This window comes from Euprymna scolopes, chromosome 15 (genome assembly GCF_053919585.1).
Source record: "Euprymna scolopes isolate OS-2025 chromosome 15, ASM5391958v1, whole genome shotgun sequence".
NCBI classification, from domain to species: domain Eukaryota; kingdom Metazoa; phylum Mollusca; class Cephalopoda; order Sepiida; family Sepiolidae; genus Euprymna; species Euprymna scolopes.
In genome coordinates, this window is record NC_136496.1 from 116,857,509 (window position 1) to 116,882,637 (window position 25,129).

The following is a 25,129-nucleotide window of genomic DNA, read 5'->3' on the forward strand; positions in this document are numbered from 1 at the left end:
CATCAGTGCAGCTAGATCAGCAAGTGCTTCAAGCTAAGGTTGAAACCCGATTATCGAGCTGAGAGGCTTTGCTTCTACGTTATCATGCATAAATATATAATATAGTGTTTATTTTACTTGCCTCCTCATGAGGGCTGAGTTAGACGAATATTCAGTTTTTTTTTGGGGGGGGGGGTTAATGACCTATAACAGACAAATCAAAATTTAGCATTAGAACATACACTACATTTTGATTGTAGTCTTTTGGTTAAGATAATCATATATAAAGATTATTACAAGTGGAAAAATTATTTAATTTAAAATTTTTAATAAAAAAAACTACCTGGAAAAATTCTTTTACAGACTTAAAATTCAGTGATTTCGTTTGATTTGGTCTGAAATTAAACTTTTTTTTTTTTTTTCTGTTTTCAGCAATTTTTGGTTCTTCTGATATTACAGATTGGTAAGTAGGAATCTATATAAGTGACCTTGGTTGTGTCCTCATCAAACTACTTTGTCAATTTTTGGTCTACATACTTGATATATGGGAGATTCGGAGCTGTGGAACAAATTCCATTGATTTTTAACCAGTAAAAATAATTGCTAAGGGGTCAAAATGGGGAATTGGCAAGCGTAAATCAACTTAAAGTGCTCTTCTACATATGTGCAAATATACGTTTTATACATTTAAGTTGGTTCACTTGTAAAGCTTTAATATGCATGTCTTATTCGCTCAGATGGTAATAAATAACACTGGAGAGCTGTGTTTTGATTTCAATTCTAACTAATGGCACCTGTCTTTTTTTTTTTTTTTTTTTTTTTATCACTTCTATATATTGGGTATACAGGACTCTACATTGAAAGTGATTTTTCGAAGTGTCGACTAGAAATGATGAAACGCTTATCTTTAGTGATTGTTTCTTTCACTGACCATCTTCCAAAACTCACTACAGAGTGAAAAAATATCTTTTCAACTTCGTTTATATATATGAAGTTAAATTATATAAACAAGTTTAATAGAACAATATACTCTATTTTTTTTTTCGTTTACTGAAGGATATTTTTTAAAAAAATCTGAAGAAATTAGAATGTGTATACCTTCAAGTATCAACATAAAATTTGTATATTTAGAATTACACTTGTCAAAAGAACACCGAAAAATCTCTGTACATACTCGTCACAGAACTAAGATGTCATATTCTAAAAATCATGTGGGTTTGGCTAGTAACTTTTTTATTTGGCTAGTAACTGAAAATATTTAGTTGTCAACTAGAGAAGTTAGTCTGTAGAGCCCTGGTACAATATAATAATCAAGAGAATTGACTATAATAATAAATACAAAATCTGCATAAATTAAAATATTATTTAAGCGTATTTTATTATCGAGCCATACAGGGTTGACACTACTATATATATTGGGTACAATATAATAATAAATAGAAGATTAGCTGTATAATACAAAATCTGCATAAATTAAAATATATTTATTGGGTCATCTGTTTGTAAGTTTAGAAAAAAAGTTGTCTATAATAACAATGAGTATGCTTGTGTCCTGCCATCCGTCTGATTAAAACTGAACATGAAAAACTGAATGAGATGCGAAACTGAGAAGAAAGTTTCATAATCAGAAGGCTGCAGGTTCAATCTTTGTACAGGGTAGTATATTTTCATGGTCTTTTCTCTTTTAATCATGCTCAAAATAAATATTAATTGTAAATTATACAGATCGATGTTGAAAGCAGCCTGAAATTTCTAATGGGCCAACTAACGTATAATGCGATATCAAATAAAATTATTCCCCCTTGTCTAAAACAGTACAATTTTAAATCAATACATTTTAAAAGTGATCTTGGGGCTTTACGTTGCAAGTGAAACAGTCACATTTGTGATTTTTTTTACCCCAAACAAGGCAAATTGCCACTTTGGTGTAGGAGGCTACTATCAGGGGCAGCAACTACTGGGGCACTATGTAGGGATTTGGGCAGCAAGATGTCTGTTCACGTTACACTTGAACTTCTGCATGTCAGTACAGTTGGAAGCAGGGACCTGGGATGGAATTCCAGAGTCTAGTGGTTCTGGGGAAGAAACTACTGGAGTAAAAGGCTCTCTTGCATCTAGGGATCTCTACTGTGAAGGGGTGGGATTTAGCTGCTTGTCGGGGGTATTTATGTCGTGGGGGCACAAGGATGTCTGCTGTGGAACAGGCTTGTCTAAATCCATATTGTTTGTCAGTCAGAAGTTTAGCACCTGTAAGGTGATCGACTAGAGCATGGTTAATTTTGGTCTCAAATATTTTGGAAAAAAGTGGAAGGAGGATAATGGGGCGATAATTTGATGGATCAGTTCTTTCGCCAGAATTCTTGAATACTGGTACCACAGAAGCAGTTTTCCAACAGCCCGGAAAGCATGATCCATTAAGACATTTGTTGTAGAGTTTGGAGAGAACTGGAGCTACTTCGGATGAGCACTTTTTTAATAGCACAGCTGGGATGAGATCAGGTCCACATGCTTTTGAGGTGTCAAGGTTTTTATGATAGCATGTGTTATATATATATATATATATATATATATGTGTGTGTTTCATTATTATTAGTTTCTTTTTGTTATATTGTTTGTTAAGTCTTATTAAAGGTGATGTTGTTGAGTCTTATTAAGAGTTTGTTGTTGTAAGAGAGATTGTTCGTTTTATAATGAGATTCATATTTATAAAAAAGTTCATACTTAGAAGTGTAGAAGCTCTTTGAGTGAGGAGATAGTGTTGAGACAGTCTTAGTGTTCATATTGTGTATGTAAGATGTATATGTAAAGACATTTTAAACCACATGATATGCAAGACATATAATAATTTTCACTTTACCTTTTGGTAGAATTACAACACAAAGACGACGTTTATAAAAACACATGGGTTTAGTTCTTCTCCTGACCGGTCGTGGTTTTCATCAAGAATTCAAAGCTTCACATTAAGTTTCAAAAGTGACCGTCTCGCTTCTAGGCGTTTGAATCGCAACTGCCGACTATCATCTGTCGTCCTCAAACTCCTGACTCTCTCCCCAGTTTCTCCCTGCTTCTCTCTAAAGTTTCTAACTATATCGAGAACTTCCCATTTTCCATGATGTCATGCACGTTAAAACATGTCGTCTTTCACGTGCTCTGGAAATGCGTGTCCAAAGCTTTTTCCTTTATTTCCAATATGTTAAAAACATGTTTATTAAATTATCTTGTAGTTGCATTCTTTCAATTGAATTTTCATAACAGAATTGACAACGCACATTCTTTTCTTCTTTTTTTTTTTTTTTTTTTACACAGTGATCACCACTTATCAAGGCCCGGAAGCCACTCAGGGATAAGGGTTATTGCAAGTACATAATGTTAGTGAGGAGATTTGCTGAAGTGTTTACTTAAGGGGGCGGTTCATTAGGAATTTGTTAACATTGGACTTGAAGACATCCAAATTGTAGTCCTGAGGGAAGCAAGCAGACGGAACAGTTCCACAGGCGTGCAGTTCTAAGAAAGAAGCTTTGTTCATGGAATTCGCGTTTTGATTTAAGCACAGATAGTGGGGAAAATTTTTCACAGTGGATTCAGCTAGACTGGTGTTTCTCGTGAAAGATTGGCGAGGGGGGACCAGAGATTGGAGTTCAGACGAGCACTTGCCATGGAAATAACGATAAAACAAGGACAGGCTCGCAACGTCTCTTCTGTGGGAGAGAGGTTGCAGGGTAGAAAAAAGGGCATCCCCCACTAAACCACGAAATCTATTTTGTACTCTGTCAAGGCAGGATAGGCTGTTTTTAGCAGCTCCTGCCCAGATATGGCAACAGTATTCCATCCTTGGACGTACTTGGCTTTTATATAGATAGAGAATTGCATCAGTAGTGAGATATCTTCTGGAGCGGTAGAAGGATCCCACCATCTTTCCAGCGACCTTGGCAACAGACTTGATGTACGTGTTCCATTTCAGATCAGGAGTAAAGGTTAAACCCAGAAGCTTGTCAAAACATGGAGCCTCACCCAGACGAGAGCCATCCATCACAATTGATGCCAGCTGGGGATCAGAGCGTTGATGATGTAAGGATAGGAGTTTGGTTTTGGATGCATTAAAGGTAACCAGCCACATCTTCCCCCACTGAACCACGCGCTCGAGATCAGAGGAGAAACTATTTTATCTCTAAGCTAAACAATGGTTTGTTTTCACATTCCATTGCTAATTCTCTCTTGAAATCTATTTCTAAACCTAAATTACGAGGTTCGAATTTCGTCTATGCTATTTCATTTTCATTTTAACTAAATCTCTCTATTTTTATACTTACATGAAAAGGGGACAGCCCTTATCATGTAACACATGCACCTGAGCAGGGGTGATTTTTAGATCGTCTAGCGTGGCGTCTGTCCGCAAAGGAAAGTCAGGTAGGGGGTGGTTGGAAGGGTCCAGTGTGGAGTTGGAGGCAAACCGGCTGGCAAGCATATTAGCCTTGTCGGTTGCTGAGCAAACAACCTTGTGATTGTTGGTTAGTGGGGGAATTGTTGATTGCCCATTATTTACTACACTATTGTAGATTTTCCAGAAGTCACGAGTTCCTAATTTTTGTGCTTCGATGCATTTTTTAGTGGTTTCAGTAAATTCTCTCTTAGCTGTCACTATTTCCTTAACGTTACTTCTAGCCTCTATATACTTCTGTCTGTTTGAAATGAACAGTCAAATTTATTAAACAAAAGTTTAATAGAACAATTTTTTATTTTTTTTTTAACGAAGGCTGTTTAAAAAAAAAACATCTGAAAAAATTCAAATGTTTTAAACTTCAAGTCTTAACATAAAATTCGGTGCATATTTAGAATTAGCCTTATAAAAAAAATACAGAAAAATCTTTATGATGTATGTACTCCTCACGGAATGAAGATGTCATATTCCAAAAATTGTTTTCTATTTGGCTAGGCAACAAAAATGTTTAGTTGTCAAGTCAACTAAAGATAAATTTGTCTGTAGAGCCCTGCCTAAAGGTTCATACAAAATTTCAGTCAAATTGGTCAAGTAGTTTCTGAGATAAAATAGAATATTTTTAAAAAAGTTATTAGTTTAATTGCTTTGAAGAATATTTTATTGACGATTACTTTCACTTTAAAAGACTGAGAATATTTGTTTAAAAAAAATTGTTTGGCCTTTTGGTCAAGATCAGAGTGTAGTATCTGTTCTTCAGATGCTGCACTTCTATTTCTTGTTCTCTTTCGGTGGAGAAATCCTTCACGACTGAGACAATTCTTATTTTTGTACCTTTTCTCCACGTTAAAAAACGACCCTGGTGTCTAACTCTGTCCCGTGGGGAGGCATAGTAAATAGGTACAATAAATGGTTGAAGTAGTTTGCTTGAAGCATTGTTTAATGTGTATATAAAAAGAAATGTAAGTTTATAGACGGCAGAACAATGCAAAAGTGTGATGGATACTCAAACTGACACAACTTAAGATATAATGGTGGAACCAGCTATTGTAGAGCAGGTTTGCAAAAATTATTACTAAATAGCATTTAATTTATCGACCAATAACACTCATTACCAAGCCAATCAAATTGCTTTTTACAATTTTACCAATCCTGTTACATTCTAATTTGAGAAAAGTTTAATAAAAGTAAACTGTTTCACTTATGTACATTTTTAACTAAACAAAGGTGTTTTATATATATTTTTTTTTTTCTTAGGGCTTATACTGAATGTGGTCTGGAATATAAACATGGAAAAGTTGCTGATATGACTACACTTGAAATGTTTTGGAAAAGTTCACCAATAAGATATATCGACCAGGTAAGTGTATGTAGGATTCGTGGATGGCTGCCTATCCGTCCACAATATGCGGAGAGAAAAGGTTGCCACTTGCATGTGAATGACATACAGGAAATCCGATAGTCCAGAGTGAACACAATAAAAGGTTATGAATTAGGCTTTAACAGTTGTGCAGGAAACGTTGTAAACATGTGTAAAAGGGTTAATTTTTTTTTTTTTATTCAAACAAGGCACAGCGTCACTTTGAAGGAGGGGGCTACTATCGGGGGCATAAGTTGCAAGGACATTATGGAGATGAGCAGCAAGATGTTTGTTAACATTGCATTTGAACTTCTGCAAGTCAGTACAGTTGGGAAAGCAGAATCCTGGAAGGGAGTTCCAAAGTATAGTAGTTCTGGAGAAGAAACTGGTTAGAGTAGAAGGCTTTCTTACACCTAGGGATCTCTACTGTTTAGGGCTGGGATTTAGCTGCTTTGGGTTTGTCGGAGGTGTTTACATTGAAGAGGTACAAGTGCTTGTAGTTCGACAGAGCATTCACCATTAAAATACTTGTAGAACAGGCAGAGGAATGCCAGATGTCGTCAATGGGACAGAGGCTGAAGCTTAGATGAAAATTCAGGACCTATCAGGTTGGTGACTCTTTTTTTGAACCCTATCCAGGAGGGAGACTAGTAGAAGGCACACCAGCCACAATGTGATAACAATACTCCATACATGGGAGAATGGTTGCCTTGTAGAGGTACAGGATACTTTCAGGCGAAAGTACCTTTCTAACACAGAGCCCACTTTCTTCCCAGCGGCCTTAGCAATGCTCTCAATGTATCTGTTCCAACTCATGTTCCCTGTGAACGTTAAGCTGTGGAGTTTGAAGTAATTTCAGGTAATGTTTTTAGCAATTGCTATTAGTGGTAGAGTAGGCTTCTTGTAATTATTGAAGGAAGCAAGCAAGCTTAGTCATGGCAGCACTAAATGTGACCATTTTTTTGTCCCCATTCCAGTACAGATTGGAGGTCTTTCTCTAATGTTCATTTGTTTTCCTTTTGTGCCTGCTATAGAGCGTGGTGTCATCAGCAAATATACCCATCTCGGAGACAATTTTATCAGGGAGGTCATTTATGAATATTAGGAATACTTGTGTGGAATAGATCACATTAATTCAGCATATTCCAGCAATTTACATTAACCACTAGGTGCAGAACGAAAATTTATTTTTCCGAAACGTTGGTCAATGTTAAAACCTTAGTAAAAATATCAAGGTTAAAACATATATATTTTTTTTTTCTTTTAAAATTTATATATATATATATATATATATATATATATATATATATATATAAAACAAAATCTATTTGATTTGGGAACAATAAGTAGGACATCCCCTGGGGTGATTGTTGCGAGTGAGAACTTTAGCTAGAGATACTCCTTAGAAAAGTAAAAAAAAAAAAAAAAAAAAAAAAAAAAAAGGTGCAGTGATAAAAATGACTAGACACCTCTCCCCGTTTTTTTTGATTTGGCCTTGTTCTGAATTTTTTTTTTTTTTTAATTACATTTTCACCCCAAACAAGGCAAATTGCCACTTTGGTGTAGGGGGCTACTATCAGGGGCAACAACTACTGGGGTACTATGTAGGGATTTGGGCAGCAAGATGTCTGTTCACGTTACACTTGAACATCTGCATGTGTGTACTGTTGGGGAAGCAGGGACCTGGAATGGAATTCCAGAGTCTAGCGGTTCTGGGGAAGAAACTATTGAAGTAAAAAGATCTTTTACATCTAGGGATCTCTACAGTGTGAGGGTGGGATTTAGCAGCCTGTCGGGTTTGTCGAGGGTGCTCACGTTGTGGGGGCACACGTGATTGCAGTTCGTCAGAGCATTCACCACTAAAATACTTGTAGAAAAGGCAGAAGGATGCAACATTTCGTTGATAGGACAGAGGCTGAAGCTTAAATGCCAGTTCAGGGCCTATCAGGTTTGTGACTCTCTTTTGAACCTTGTCAAGGAGCGAGAGACTAGTAGCAGATGCACCAGCCCAGATGTGATAGCAATACTCCATACATGGGCGAATGGTGGCCTTGTAGAGGTACAGGATACTTTGTTTATTTTGTTTTAATAATTTTTACATTTACAAAGTGTAGTATCTGTTCTGATACTACACTTCACCTTTTCTGACCTCAATCAGTGAAGGAGAAATCCTTCTAGATTGAGGCAAATTTTATTTTTGCTCCTATCCAGAGTGGCCCTTTTTAGTAAGCTGGATTTTCCTTACATTAAAAACCGACCATGTGTCCAACTCTGCCCTCATGGGGAGGCAAGTGGAACGATGAAAAGATTTATTTCACAAATTACGATTGAGATGACAATAAATCTAACCACTGGATGTGCAAGGATAATGTCTCTGTAGTTGAAGACCCATATCTGTATCCTAAGGTGACACGACAGACTCCATCCCCTTACCTATCCAACTAAAGGCGAGCACTCATTAAGGGAAATAACTCTTTTCTTAGGTTCACCCTAACAGGCTGAAAGATTTTTTTTTTGGTGGGGGGGACCATTCCTAGGAAAGATAACAAGATGTTGGTTTACATTACATTTAAACTTCTGCATATTAGTACAGTCGGTAGCAGGAAGGGAATTCCAACGTTTAGCTGTTCGAGGGAAGAAACTCTTTTAGAGTAGAAAGCTTTCTGGCATTTAGGGACCTCAAGAGTGAAAGGGTGAGCTTTTATTACTAAGCAGGTTTGTCGGGCATATGTACATCGAGGGGGGCACAAGTGCAGAGAGTTCATCAGAGCACATTCCATTGAAATATTTGTAAAACAGTATGAAGAATGCATGTGCATTTGTGGTAAGGCAGTCAGTCAAAGGCGTTTGGCACGTTTGCAAACTTTGATCCTAATAAGATAATTGGTTTTGTATGATTAAAACCAGAATTCAGTGGCGGAACTTGAAGGCCTGAAAAAGAATTTTTATTTTCTTGTATTTAATAGGTAACTACGCCTACAATGATTATGGTTGGAGCGGTTGATATAAGGGTGCCACCTCATATAGGTCTTGAATATTATAAAGCTTTGAAAGCTCGAAATGTTCCGGCGAGGTAAGTAGATTTTTTTTTTTTCTTTTTCTCTCACCCAAAATAAGTTCTATTGCCTCTGAAGTGTAGGATATTTGTTCACATTACATTTAAATTACTGCAAGTTGGGAGCAAAGAAAGAATCCCAGAGGCAAATGATCCAAGGTAAGAAGTTTCTAGAATAGACAATTTTCTGGCATCTAGAGACTTCTACAGAGAAGGGGTGTGATTATGCTCATCAGGTGGGCTGGGAGTTCATTACACATTTTGTGGAAGTACTTGTGAAAAAAGTGCTTGTATGTTTTAGTTTACAAAAACTGTTGGTTGAAAAGCTTGATGTGTCAGCTTTTACTCAATATAATGAGGTGTTCCAAAAGTTAAGCCTCCTATTTTTTTTTTCAAAAAGTTGAAGAGCTATGAAGATGAAAGTAGTACCATTAAAATGAGCAACTTTTTCTGCTCCAGAATTTATTTTTCTACATAACCACCATTCTCAATGCACTTTTGCCATGAATTCAATAACACATCTCTGCTTCTGTCACACATCCATGACAGCCATTGCTTTCTTAGTCTCACACTGTCAATATCTACAACAGAAAGACGAAACTTTCAAGTCCTGCATGAGTTCAGTAATTATATAGCAATTTGGAATCCCCTCTGATCCATTCAGGTAGAATAAAAAATAGAAGCCATTACTTTTGGAATGCCCTTTATTTTCAATCCTTCATATTTTATTTCTAACGTATATATATACTAGCCTATGTAAGTTGGAGAAAACCTTAGCAGAGTGCTCAATTTATTAGGAAAATTAAAAAATAGTCAAATGTAATATGAATTTATACATGTATTAGAAAAGATCAAAACAATCTCAGTACTGTCAGTTCCAAATCTTAAAGGAGACTTATAATAGGTTTCCTTAACCTTTACTTAAAACAGACATAAATAAACTAATGCTGAAGAGTCTTGTAAAAAAAGGTCTATTAAATGTCCCTTTGTTAGGATTTGAAACTGGCGGTACCAATGTTCTGATCTATATGGATTGTTGTGTATCAACACATGAAGAAAATAAAAATCTATAAATTATTTTTCTAAATTTTTGAGATGAGGATTTATAATTCGTATTATTGGGATTATTTGGACGACTGTTCTCATCTTGAATGTTATTCTCACAATGTTTTAGCCAATGAAACCTTCGACCTTCTTGAGGTATATTCTGTCATACTTAGGAATCTGTATAAGAACATGCTACCAACATGGATTAAATAAGATTCTGTTTAAAATTCTGTACAGATTGCGGAGTTCAACAAAATATACCTTAAGTAGGTTGTAAGTTACATCAACTGAATCATTGTGAGAATAACATTAAAGATGAGAATATTAACCCAAATAATACATACATAATTTGTACATGTTTGTACGTGCATGCATACATATGTATGCATGCACGTACATACAAATATATGTATGCATGCACGTACATACAAATATATGTATGCATGCACGTACATACAAATATATGTATGCATGCACGTGCATACAAATATATGTATGCATGCACGTGCATACAAATGTATGTATGCATGCACGTGCATACAAATGTATGTATGCATGCACGTGCATACAAATGTATGTATGTATGCATGCACGTGCATACAAATGTATGTATGTATGCATGCACGTGCATACAAATGTATGTATGTATGCATGCACGTGCATACAAATGTATGTATGTATGTATGCATGCACGTGCATACAAATGTATGTATGTATGTATGCATGCACGTGCATACAAATGTATGTATGTATGTATGCATGCACGTGCATACAAATGTATGTATGTATGTATGCATGCACGTGCATGCATACATCTGCCACTCAGCAAGTTCCTAAAGAAAAAAATGCGATGCTGGGTTCAATCTTAGCCGAAGTAGGCACAAATAAAAAGTGAAAAAATAAATCATTTACTCTTTATGGATGGTCTCAAAATTTATGCAGAGACAAAAAAAAACACTGTCTCCCTGATAGTAAAAACTTTCACAGAGGATGCCACCTTTGACAAATGTGCGAAATGCGCAATAAAAGGAAAAGAGACAGCCAAACATCTTTGGTTCAATGACGATGTAGGAGAGGATGCCACATATCTATACCTCAGTATAGAGGAGAATGTAACTCTGAAGCATGAAAAAATAAGACTTAGGTGGAACAAGAATGCTAAGAAGCCTTAAAAAGATCCTCAAATCCAAATTAAGCTCCCCCAAAGCAATAACTGCCATAAATCAGCTTGTAATCCATCATTTCATACGGTTTTGGGATTGACTGGCCTCAAGGCAACATCAGTAAGCTCGATACAAAGACCAAGAAACTGCTATCCTTACATAGGATAATAACCAATGCATGGACAATATACCTAGCACGGAAAGAAGGGGTGGGTGGTCTAAGCCTCACTTAAATTAACCATGCATATTGAACCACCATAGTAGCATCAGACTACATAAAAAGCTCAACAGATGTAACATTGGGAATGGTGAGGGCCCATCATGAACACCTATCTCAACAAACATCAATCCCAAAGCTTGCTGAAAACTTTGCGGGTGTCATACTGGAGAATACTGCTGATATATGATGAACCAGCAACACAGATTGCAAGAATGAAAAGAATAAGTACACGGAAATGGAGATAAGAACAAGAAAACAAGAATGAAATAAGAAAGCAGGGAAGTTTCAAGAGGAACTTAACGAGGATATCTCACTTCAATGCCTCAAGCACGGTAGACTACCATTTGTAAAGACTCATTGTAGCAGGTCGAGATCAGGGCTTACTCATAAATGAGTTTTAAAAAAAATGCCTGCAAACAAATGGCCAGTGCAGGTTCAGCAATTGAAAACCACAAGCCACCTAATGTCTGGACGCCAAACCTTATTGGCAGATGGCCTATATATTGTCCAGCACAACAAAATATATAAATACCTCCAATGGAAAATTTGTGAAGAGATGCAGCTTGATAGATCGTCAAGTTAACGTTTTTCCAAATCTCAATACTCCTTATGTCAAATTCTGAGTCTGTAGACCGAAAATTGACAGTTATTTGGTAGGGAAATGTACACACAGACAGACAGACATGCACACATTTTAACTTTATAGAACTTTGCAGCTAATTCTACCCTATGCGACGAAGGCCATCAACTCCCCATATTTCCTCCTATAACACAGAGCAAGCTAGGTAACATACAAATATCCGTGCAGGAGGTCGCCAAACTAATAAAGAACCTAGATTCCAGTAAAGCAACTGGCCCTGACAGCATCCCAATTATAGTGTTAAAAAAGCTTCAACCAGAACTTGCTCCCATACTTACGAAACTATTTAAGCGCTGCCTTAAGGAGAAGTGCTTTCCGACTCCCTGGAAGACCTCTTCAGTTTGCCCTATATTTAAGAATTCAGGTGATAAGTCATCTCCCTCTCAATACAGGCCTATAAGTCTCCTGTGTGTTATGAGTAAGTTGCTGGAATCCATATTAAATAGAGAAATAGTCAACCACCTCAGCAGGAATAACCTTCTTAGTGACACACAATATGGTTTCCGCTCTGCAAGATCCACCGCAGATGTGCTGACGGTTATATCCCACAGGATAAGTGAATCTCTTGACAAAGGCTGTCTTTCTAGGGCAATTACTCTTGACATATCAAAGGCCTTTGACAAGGTATGGCATAAGGGTCTACTTCACAAGATTTCCAGCTACGGTATAACTGGAAATGTTTTCTCAATCATTAAATCATTTCTCTCCGATAGGCTCATAAGAGTAGTGGTCGATGGACAAAAATCGGAGGCCTGCAATATAAATGCTGGAGTCCCCCAGGGGTCAATCCTGGGCCCAACTCTCTTCCTGACCTACATCAATGACCTCCCTAAACACATACTTAAATCATTCGTTGACATCTATGCTGATGACACGACCATCTACGGCAACACATCAAAGGCTGTAAATGACAAAGTTCTCTCTGATTCTCTCTCCTCTGATCTCGAGCGCGTGGTTCAGTGGGGGAAGATGTGGCTAGTTACCTTTAATGCATCCAAAACCAAACTCCTATCCTTACATCATCAACGCTCTGATCCCCAGCTGGCATCAATTGTGATGGATGGCTCTCGTCTGGGTGAGGCTCCGTGTTTTGACAAGCTTCTGGGTTTAACCTTTACTCCTGATCTGAAATGGAACACGTACATAAAGTCTGTTGCCAAGGTCGCTGGAAAGATGGTGGGATCCTTCTACCGCTCTAGAAGATATCTCACTACTGATGCAATTCTCTATCTATATAAAAGCCAAATACGTCCAAGGATGGAATACTGTTGCCATATCTGGGCAGGAGCTGCTAAAAACAGCCTATCCTGCCTAGACAGAGTACAAAATAGACTTCGTGGCTTAGTGGTGGATGCCCTTTTCTCTACCCTGCAACCTCTCTTCCACAGAAGAGACGTTGCGAGCCTGTCCTTGTTTTATCGTTATTTCCATGGCAGATGCTCGTCTGAACTCCAATCTCTGGTCCCCCCTCGCCAATCTTTCACGAGAAACACCCGTCTAGCTGAATCCACTGTGAAAAATTTACCCCACTCTATATCTGTGCCTAAATCCAAACGTGGATTCCATGAACAAAGCTTCTTTCTTAGAACTGCACGCCTGTGGAACTCTGTTCCGTCTGCCTGCTTTCCTCCGGACTACAACTTGAATGTCTTCAAGTCCAATGTTAACAAATTCCTAATGAACCGCCCCCTTAAGTAAACACATCAGCAAATCTCCTCACTAACTTAATGTACTTGCAATAACCCTTATCCCCGAGTGGCTTCCGGGCCTTGATAAGTGGTGATCACTGTGTAAAAAAAAAAAAAAAAAAAAAAAAAAAAAAAAAGAGACTAGCAGTTCAGCACTTGCTAACACTTGATTTCATTATGATTTGAATTCATACCCGAGGGGGCCTTTTAAGGGTGGACACTGTTCTCTTTATGGCTGCTATTTGTATTTCATGCCAGCTTGGTCTTCAGGGATTGTTCCCAAGTATTTAAGTTTTTTTTTTTTTTTTTTTTTTTTTCATAAGGCCAGTTGCTCCTATCACAAATGATATAATGTTGATTTCTTTAAGGGACCATGTCATTTTTAAATCAGGTTATGATATTTTATCTTTGGCTATTCAACTCTATTAAAGCCAAAATCAAAACATAAAAAAAAACACAAAAAAATCTAACGTAAAGCAAACGAACACGTGAAAAATGGCTTAAATAAGCCTGTTTCGATATTAAAATTTAAAAAATCGGTGGATACCCGGGTGTCGCTAAGAATAAGGGAAGTAAAAAATAAAAAAAAAAAAAAGAAAACCAGGAAAACTAACGAAAATGGCTTAAATAATACAGGGTTCAATATTTAAATTTAAAAAATCGAAAACAAAACATCTCACACTACGATTCGAACCCAAAATGTTTAGATAATGAACAAACAGGCTAACCAACTGCGCTAAAGCGACGGAGATGAAATATGTTTGGTTTTTCAACTCTTTAAAGTAAATCAGGTCATGTCATCTGACGCATGCGTAGAATCGGGCATCGTTACGAGAAACTTCTCTGCTTACCTATTTTATGGCTGCTATGTCTTAAGTCCATATTAAAAGCCAATGCTGCTATTCAAAGCACAATATTTTTTGTTGTAACTTATTTTAACATTTTCCTTACAAATAAATATAATTTAACCTGGAGTTAAAAGTAAATGAAAAAAATAAATTAAAAAAATATAAAAAAAAGATTTAAATATGCAACATATAACTATAATCACATTTATAACCATATTTAATGCTTTTAGTAGTGCTCCTGTGAATTCTGACAATTTTTTTTTTTTTTTCTTTAAGGCCTTACTTAAAATGTTTTCTTAAAGGAGAGGTAGAAACTTGGTTTTAGTAGTGCTTTTAGTAGGGCTTCCTTAATTTTAATTAGTGCTTGCAGTAGTGCTCTGGAGGCTTCCTGAGTTTTACTTTTTCACTCCTCACTTAGAAAAAAAATCTTTTCTCGAGACAAAAGACATAATCTCAGAATCATTTTTTGAACATTTTGCATATTACCCTTTAAAGGCGGGTGGAGTGAACTAGTACAAATTTAATTGTTAGATGAAAACAGATCCATCTAGAAAATAAATTAAAACATTTGTATTTAAACCTTGTCTCACTTGCTTCAAAAATATTTTGAGAAGCATTATGCCCTTTGCATTCATTTCAATGGACGTGTTTAATTAATTCCCTCATCAAAATATATTCTTTTTTCAATTGTAAATATCTTAATAAATATTAACTTATACCAAAGATTTTTTATCCAAATTGATTTTCATATATTCATCCTATATCTTAAAACGTCACTTCAATAACAGACGGGGTCACATCATAGAGAAAAGAAACGAGTAAATAAAATCACTTTCCATATTTGAATTCTTTGGGTTATTGCTCTCATCTTCAGTGTTATTTTCAATGTAATCTTCAACCTACTTTGGATGTATTTTGTCAGACTTGGGGAATCTTTCTCTCAAACTCGGGAATCTGCACAGAATTTAAAACGGAATCTTTTATTTAATCCATGTAACATGCTCTCACCCAATCAGCCATGACTGATTGGGTAGAAATCCTAAGCAATTCGCAATTGTGTTTTGAGTGTCGTCCACATTGAGGATTTAACCTTCAATCTTCAGAAGAATGTAACTTACAACTGAATTTTACCAAGTACTTTAACCACTATGCCACAGATCCTTGCAAACAATTCTAGTATGAATTTTAGAATTTTTTTCTAGATGTACAATATATCTAGTAATAAATGATAGATATATATATAATCATTATTTATTACTAAATGTATATTTCTATACTTTTTTATACTAATATATATATATATATATATATATTAGTAAATAGGTTGTAATAAATCTATACTCCTATAAATTTGTTTTTTTTGTGTTGATAATCATATTAAAAACCCTTTTTATCAATTTAAAAAAAAAGATACAACTTTTATATATTACATTCATCTGCAAATTCTTTTAAACATTCATTTTAATTAATTCCCTATTAGTCTTGTTTTCTTATGGGAAGATCATCTTTAGTTATCTATTACATGTAATTATATGCATGCAGATATTTTACATGATTTATACTTGTGTAAAAAGCTTATAATAAACACAAACCACTTTCTTATATATATATTATATATATATATATATATATATATTATTATAGTAGAGAGTTAGAAGGCTGTCACAATGCGAGGAATGAAATATAGTCGTTGTTGGTAAGAGAAGACGAGAACAAGTGGCGATTTACAAATCAATAAGTACATACATATATTTCATATATACATATGTTTATTCAGTTGTGTTGGTAAAATGTCTTATGTCTGCAACAATATCCATTATTAATTTCGGGAAAAAATTCCCTTTTCAAATGGTGGGCATAACAGATTGATTCAAAGCATGCTAGATGATGGGGCAGAAGTTGGGGAGCTAATATATATATATATATATATATATATATATATATATAACCCAACTTCCGCTACATCATGTAGATTTTTTATTTTTGTTTTTTCGTCGGACGTAATTCTGGACAAGGGCCAAAGACTTAGTTATTAGGAAGAAAAAAGATTGTCTTTCAAAACATTTCTATATCAAAACAATCTCTAAATATTTTTTTATTTCTCCTGTTCCAGGTTTTTGTCATATGCTGAGAACAGCCATCCCATAAACAAGGTGGATGCGGAAGCCGATGCATTTGTGAACATGGTCTCTTGGTTCTGGCAGCATCTCTGTTGAATGGAAAAGTGTGTGTGCGGGGGGGGGGGGGGGGGCTTTCTAATTGTAGTATGAACCTGGGTGGAGAGTGAAAGTCACATTTATTTAGTGGCTTTATTATAACTTTATTTTGCTTGCAACATGGATAAGTGTTAAGTGGGTGATTACAGCATCTCCCATGAATTTGATTTAAAAAAAAAATAGCCAAATTCTTGTCGGCAAGAGACCAGAATATTAATGATCTCTTTAGTTTCTATTTTACATCTAATAACATAATTTTTTATTAACGTTACTTTTAAAAACTATTCTGCGATATGTTAATTCGAATATAAAATTATATAGGGATAAAGATGCATTAAAAAAAAATACCTTTTGTACAAACCAGACAAATTAATAAGAGGAAGGAAACCTAACCATGAAAATCTTAAAATCGTGTGCATTATATGATGAAAAGAAATCAACACTGTAAATTTTAATTTACAAGGAAATTTTATTGTTCGACAGAATACTCCAAAATCAATTTAATAAATCCTTATTCTGTGGAGTTTCAAAGAATGCTATTCTCTTCAGAGGAAAGAAAAATTAGCAAATTGTTAGTGTAGCCAAGCTAAAAATTTGCTGCTTAAATGAAACTTAATAATGGTTCATCATAAAATGCAAAAGAAAACATAATGGACCATCATAAAGTGCTGTTTCATTTAATGCAATAACCAGCAAATGCTTAGCTTGGCTATAATTTGCTAATTTTTTTTTTTCTTTCCTCTGAAGAGAAGAATAGCATTCTCTGAAACTCCGCAGAATAAGGATTTCTTAAATTGATTTTGGAGTATTCTGTCGAACAATAAATTTCCTTGTAAATAAAAAAAATTTAGTCTTGATTTTTTTTCCTTATCACAAGCTCTATTCCTATTGTGTTTGTATTGAACTTTTTTTTTTATTTGGTTGGGATTACGATATTAAGTTTACACTTGCTTTTATTGGGTAAAGTTTTCATTCCTATTGCCTTGATTGATATATGATGACGAAAAGTTTTTATTCCAAATGCAAAGATATTGCTCATCTTACTATTTATTTCTTTCAACATAGTAAAATTATGTCAACTTTTTAAATCTTTTTCGCCCTGACTCATCAGAAGGATAAATTCTCTTTAGAAGATAAAGAGAATTTGGGCATGATGAGATAAATCCAAAAAATATTTAAAAAATTGACACAATTATGATTGTTTCTGCGCTACGAAACGGGTGCTGCCAAGAATCAAACATTTTAACATGCTGAAAGAAATAAACAATAAGATGAACAACCTCTTGGAATTTGGAATATAGAATTTGTCATTTATTTGTATCTGCTCTGTAGTTATATTTAACATATAGTGAGCTTCATAAATAAAAGGATTGGTAAGCATGTTTTTCTTATATAAAAAAAAAACACACACACACTCTAAATTTTCCTGATAAAAAAATGGTTTAAATTTATTGCCGTGCGCCCCCCCCCTTACAGCCCATTTTTTTTTTTTTTTTTTTTTTTTTTTTTTTTGTGCCAACAACATATGCTTTGCTAATTTACCATTTGTAATGTTTTTCTTGCAAAATAAGAAACTATTAAAAAAAAAAAAAATACTCCAGTTGAGAATAGAAAGCAAATCAAGAAAAAAATAAAATTTGATCAATATTAAATTTGCAGAATCGAATGTTCCCTATTTTCTCAAACCTGATTTCTTTTTTTTTTTTTTTTTTTGTTTCTTTCCCAGTCCAAGATTAGACATGGTTTTAACAGAACTTCTTCAGTTGCTTTGAAAGAATTTCCAACAATACTTCAAACTTAAATCAAAGAACAAATTGAAAAATTTAAAAAAAAAAAAAAAGTAGCTTTAACAAATTATGAAATTGATAATCTTTTGAATTGACAATTATATTTAAGGATATTTTTTTTATTTTTTAACCAGTAAAATTTCATAGATATATTTTCTTGGATTGTCTCCTGAGAGAAGATAAAACATTGAAGAACATATATGAACTTCTCTCATTAGATATTGTTTACTTCTTTCAATTGTTGAACAGTAATGAAATTACTGAATCAGACTAAAATTAAGCAGTAGAAATGATATTATCAAGAAGCCGACATGAAATAAACTTATACAAAAATTCCTGGAAATTTTTTTTTTTTCTTTTTTTTTTTTTTAATACATGAATATTCCTTACATGGTCATTAACCGGAATAGAGCAGTGGTAAAAACATTGAAACAGTAATTGCTATTGAAAAATGTTTCTGTTCAAAGATTGCAAAAGATATAAAACAGACGTTATGGACATATGTATGCGTTTATTACATGAGTGTGTGTGTGTGCGTGCGTAAGTCTACAAAATCATTGGAAGGAATATTGCTGAATTGTAAAACAAAAAAAAAAAATTTAATCAATTTCTTTGTCAGAAGCAACAAAAATGTTTATTACTTTGTTAATTTTTTTTTATTAAATAGAATTTTGGTGTTAAATTTGTCATTTAAAAATGCAAGAGCTCAAATGCTTCACCAACAAGTTAGTAATCCCCTCCCCTCTTTAGATATGAAAAGGGGAGTGTTAAGACACATATCCGAGAAATCTTAACAGATTTTTTTTTTTCTTTAAATCTATTAAAAAATGAACCACTTCTCCCCAACAAAAATACCATTAATTGGTTAAGGAGAAAAATTTTTTTTATTTAACTTGTTGTTAACATTGTCAGAAAAGAATACAAAATAAAAGGTTTTATTTTCATAATTGTATTTACAAACTATTGATATTTGGAATTCATTGGGCTCTTTAATAATTAAAAAATAAAGATCTCATTTTTAAAATGATTAAACTTGACTGTAATTTCTTATATTGGAAATGTATATAAAAATATAAAGTGAATATTACTACATTAATACATTTTAGAAATTTGACTACTATAATCCTATTTTAATGTCACAAGATCTTAAATTGCATGTTTTTATATAAATGAAACACAACTATACATTTAATGGCTGACCATTTTACGCAAAGCCATATTTACTATTGTGCTAATGCAGTTATCTTCTTTGAAATTCAATCCGGATCTTTTCTTTATGGTAAATTGTTTGCTGTTTGACAGCAAATAAATCAATGTCCTTTCTTCCACCGGACAGATTTTAACAAAGTGGTTCCAACTTGATTTAAAATCAAATTTAAGAGGAAAGCTTTGTTTTAAAATGGAAAGAAAAAAAAAATGAATGTTCAAATTTCTTTAAACCTTTTGGTAATTTTAAGGGCTGAATGTAAAACAGCTTCTTTTAATGTTGAATTTTTGTTTGAGATTTTAACAAAAGCAAAAAATGAACGGGTATTAAGAATAAAGTTTCATTCAATTTGCAACTCTTTTTCCTTTAGATTGACTGACATCACCTCCATATTCCCCAGTCTTATTTTCTTCCGAGAAAAATTTTCTTGGTAAATATTTACATAAAATCAGAGGTGGGAAGGGTAAAGTTATATATATATATATATATATATATATATATATATATATATATATATATATATATATATATAATTACACACACACACTTTCTTTTATCAAACTTCAAGCAAATGTTTTTAAGTGATTGCTGCTATTGGGTAGAGAAAAATCATGCTTGACTTAGTGGTACAATAACAGAAAATATACAGTGGAGTAATCAATAGGGAGCACAAATCCAGCACCACCCTCCCTCAATTGTAGTTTGGGTGCTGAAACCGGGGAAATGTTTTTGCAACCTTTGTTCTCCACATCATCTGTGATGGTACTGTTTTTTGTTTTTTTGCTTTGCAAAATTTAGTTTCTATTAAATATTTCCAGTTAACAATAGTCATTATTTTCATAGAATGATTTGATAATTTGGCACAGCAATAATCTACAAGCATTCCCTTATATATAATCCCCACCCTCTTCCAAGAATCATCTTTTTATTAAGATACCCGTTTACTGAAATATCATTTCTCTACGATTGTTGTCTTTTGTTTTCAAGTAGGCAAAGTCATAGAATTTTGCTCTTCTTTCAAAAAAAGAAACGAATGTGTGATATACCCCCACCCCATATGACATACTTTTATCAACTTGATAAAATAAACATGACACAAGCATGATGTAGAAAGTCTTTTTTTCTTTTTTTTTTTTTTTTTTTTAAACTAAATTGTGATATCAGTTTTTTTTTTATTATTACCACCACCACTGCTGCAGAGTTGTTGGAAGGGGGGGGGGTATGCTTGTCTCCTCATATTCTCTTAAACATGAGTTGAGTACATTAAAATATGATTAAACTCTACCTGTCCCCCTCAATCTTCATCTTCGCAATGTGCAAAATGTGATTTACCTTTTAAAGAAAAAAAAATGCCTTAAAAATAAAATTTTATTCAAATGTTATTTTCATTGTTAAGTTTTTTTTTTTTGTTTGTTTTTTCTTTTTGTTAACGAACACATATCCAACAACTTCCCTCCCTCTCTGTCCAGGCCCAAAACTAAAATTCCATGAGCAGAGCATCTTTCTTAGAACTGTGGAATGAATACCGTGTCTACTTCCCAAACATGAGCATCTTCAAATCCAATGTGAATAAATTTCTATTGAGCTGTCCTCTTAAATAATCTTGCCTTACACAAGTTCCACCATGACTGATCATGTTGTCTCACCATATCTCACATTTAATCCTTATCCTTGAGTAGCTTCCGGACCTTGATAAGTGGTGATCCCTCCCCTCCAAGTGGAAAAAAAAAAATCTGTGCTATTTGTGCAGCAATTAGTAGTTGGTGTAAGAAAAGTTGACCAGAATTAATGTTTCTGAATTTTTGAGGTGATGATTCCGAATTTGTATTATTCAGACAAAGACCCAAGTGATACTAAGTAACACTCTCCTAGAGATCAAAGGTTTAATCCTCAGCCCAGAATACAATTACGAATTAAAATTTCTACGCCATGATGAAGTAGGATTATGCTACCCCATGGACTAAAATGGTTCTGTTGAAATTGTGTGCACGTTCTCAAATTTGACAACATTCACCTGAATACTATCTATAACATAGTGCATGTGGACGCGTGGGGAAAATATTAGCAGCAAAGGATGGCTGTCTTGTGAAGAGATTAGCAGGAGCAGTCGAAATTAGGACGTGTGCATGAGAAAAGAAAAATGCAGTACATGCTCGGCCAGAAACAGTGTCATAGAAAATGGATAAATGGCTGGCTAATGCCAATGTGAGGTCATAAAAACAAAGTGGACGTTGAAGAAAATGGACGTGTAAAGCAAAGGTGAGAAATGGCTGGCTGTAAGTAGCAGTGCGGGCTGGAGAGGAAAACGATAGCAAGAGATTTTTAAGTGGTGTCAAAACAATTATAATGGTAAAAAAAACTATTGTTAAAAAAGAAAAAATGCTGACACGTATATTTATCTGTTCATTTGCGACAATACCACGTTATGAGTCAAATGCTACATCAACCAAGTCGTGCAAATGATACTCGAGATGATAATCCAAATAACATGAATCATCAATCCTCATCTCGAAATTCAGAAATGCATAATAAAATACACTCATATGTAAAATCTGAGACTGGAATATCGTCAAGTTATGAAAACATTAAACAGAAAAATACAAGTTATGCCAAGGGTTGTTTGTTTTGTCTACATCCTGGAATTACAAATGTCATCATCAGCTAACAAAAATGTCTTCTGAAATGCATTGGGATTTGTACAAGATATAAAAAAAATAAGTTAGCAATCCATCTAATCACCTGTTAGCTATTACCCTTTTGGCAATGAATGACATACTTCCTAACTTCTGGTGTTGTTGCTACTGGAAACGATGACCAGGCAAATCAGTTCTTTCACCTTTTTTTTTTCTCCTGCCTATCTCCACCCTGTGTTTTTTTTTTTTTTTTTTTTTTTTTTTTTTAATAGGAATTATTGAAAACACTTTATAATTTCATAAGCATATTTCTTATAAAATTTTAAATAAAACAAACTTAATTTTATTAAAAGGGCAAATAAAGACTAATTGCGTTAATTTTATCTGTATAATTTTTATTGTATATTTTTTCCATAATGCTGTTTGCTTATATTTTATTTCAATAAATTGCTTTATAATAGAAATTCTGAAGAACAATAAAAGTGAAGAAACTGATTTGCCTTGTAACCGCTTCCAGTAGCAGACAAGCTGGAAATTTGGAAGTACATTAGTTGACTATTACCGCCAAGAGATTAAGTTATTTAGAAATGAATTTTTTTGTCTGATAATAAATGTTATGAGTTGAATAACATACCAAAAATGACCAAAGGATGACATATAGTCTTTAACAGATTTAATCAACAATTTACAGATTGAATGGTAATGTAAGAACTGCTGGATGTGTCGGGTTAGGGTTGCTATATAGAGTTGAGCAGTGAAATGTTTATTCACATTACGTTTAAACTTCAAGTTAGTATTGTCAGGGAAACAGGAAGGGAATTCCGAGGTCTACCAATACAAAAGACCCTATGAGAGTAGAAAGCTTTCCAGCATCTAAGGACCTTTATAGTGAAGGTATTGTGTTAGTCGGAGGTATTTACATCAAGGAAGTAAGCCAAGTACGTCCAAGGATGGAATACTGTTGCCATATCTGGGCAGGAGCTGCTAAAAACAGCCTATCCTGTCTTGACAGAGTACAAAATTGGCTTAGTGGGGGATGCCCTTTTCTCTACCCTACAACCTCTCTCCCACAGAAGAGACGTTGCGAGCCTATCCTTGTTTTATCGTTATTTCCATGGCAGGTGCTCGTCTGAACTCCAATCTCTGGTCCCCCCCTCGCCAATCTTTCACGAAAAACACCAGTCTAGCTGAATCCACTGTGAAAAATTTCCCCCACTCTATATCTGCCTAAATCAAAACGCGGATTCCATGAACAAAGCTTCTTTCTTAGAACTGCACGCCTGTGGAACTCTGTTCCGTCTGCCTGCTTCCCTCCGGACTACAACTTGGATGTCTTCAAGTCCAATGTTAACAAATTCCTAATGAACCGCCCCCTTAATTAAACACTTCATCAAATCTCCACACTAACGTAATGTACTTGCAATAACCCTTATCCCTGAGTGGCTTCCGGGCCTTGATAAGTGGTGATCACTGTGTGTAAAAAAAAAAAAAAAAAAAAAAAAAAAAAAGGTACAAGTTCTATGAATTTGTCCGAGCACATTCCATTGAAGTACTTGTAAAACTAGCATGAGGATACAACATTGTGATAATGGGACAAGGGTCAGAGCTTTGTTGATAGTGTGAGACCTATTTGAGTGGAGATTCTTTTGGGACCCTGTTTAAGGAGGAGGGATGAATGGTAGATACCTTAGCTGAGGTGTAGCAGTAGTACTTTATGCATGGGCAAATCGTGGTTTTATAGTTTTCTAGCATGATTTTTATATTTGTTTTTGATATTCGTGTCTGAATGATAAGCTCTCTAGTTAGGATATTATTAATCATAACAATCCGTGGTTGAGAAGGCTTCTAATTCTTAAAGGAAAGCTTAGTCTTATTAGCATTAAATGTTACCATCCATTTATGGCCCCATTCCACTACAGACTGGAGGTAATTTTCTAAGGTTTCAGCCATTGCCTTGGCTATGTGTACATTCGTTTTTTACCCCTCAGAAAAATCGCACCCCTTCACTGTTGAGATCCCTAAATGGCAGAAAGCTTTCTACTCTAGCTCTTCTAGAGAAGAAGCTATTAGACTTTGGAATTCCCTTCCTGCTTCTCTAACTGTACTGATATGCAGAAGTTCAAATGTAAAATAAACTAATATCTTAATTTTTCTTATGTATGGTCCCAATTAGTAGCCCCCCTCCCTTGAATCCAAGTGGTAGTGTCTTATTTTGGGTGAAAGTGAGTTTTTTTTTTTTTTTTTTTTTTTTTCATATATATATATATATATATATGAAACAAACAATGCTTGTTCTGGCATTATGTTGAGGCAGAAGTCCACATCCACTGATTTTGAAAATCTCTTTCAGAATTTAAAAATAACAAAGTCCATTTCCATCAGTGTGGGGCTAGTGCATCTACCACTAGCCTCTCCCTCTTGGATAGGGCCTAAAAAGGAGTCCTCAATCTGATAGGTCCCACTTTGTCAACTAAGCTTCAACCCCCTGTCCCATTGCCACAATGTTGCATCTGTGTCTGTTTTAGTGGAATGTGCTCTGATGAACTCATTGCACTTGTGCCCCCTCAATGTACATATCTCTGACAAACCTGCTCGGCAGCAAAATCTCACCCCTTCACTGTTGAGGGCCGTAAATGCAAGAAAGCTTTCTACTCTAATAGTTTCTTTTCTTGAACAGCTAGACTTTAGAATTCCCTTCTTGCTACCTGCTTCCTTGACTGTAGTGATATGCAGAAGTTTAAATGTAACGTAAACCAACATCTTCATTTTTCCTAGGCATGGTCCCAAGTAGTAGCCCCCTTATGTCCAAATGGCGGTATGCCTTGTTAGTAAAGAAAACAAAAAATAAATA

At 34.6% G+C, this 25,129-nt stretch overlaps 1 protein-coding gene across 1 annotated transcript in view; it reads left to right on the top strand.

The window, feature by feature from the left end:
* LOC145294085 (acylamino-acid-releasing enzyme-like) overlaps window positions 1-18,431 on the top strand; it is a 118,529-nt gene extending 100,098 nt beyond the window's left edge. Inside the window, exons 20-23 of the mRNA XM_080141145.1 lie at window positions 412-442; window positions 5,672-5,774; window positions 8,741-8,847; window positions 16,549-18,431. Coding sequence (XP_079997271.1) covers window positions 412-442; window positions 5,672-5,774; window positions 8,741-8,847; window positions 16,549-16,651 — 344 coding nt within the window. The 3' untranslated portion in view covers window positions 16,652-18,431. The remainder of the gene's footprint in view (window positions 1-411; window positions 443-5,671; window positions 5,775-8,740; window positions 8,848-16,548) is intronic.
* The last annotated feature ends 6,698 nt before the right edge of the window (window positions 18,432-25,129 follow it).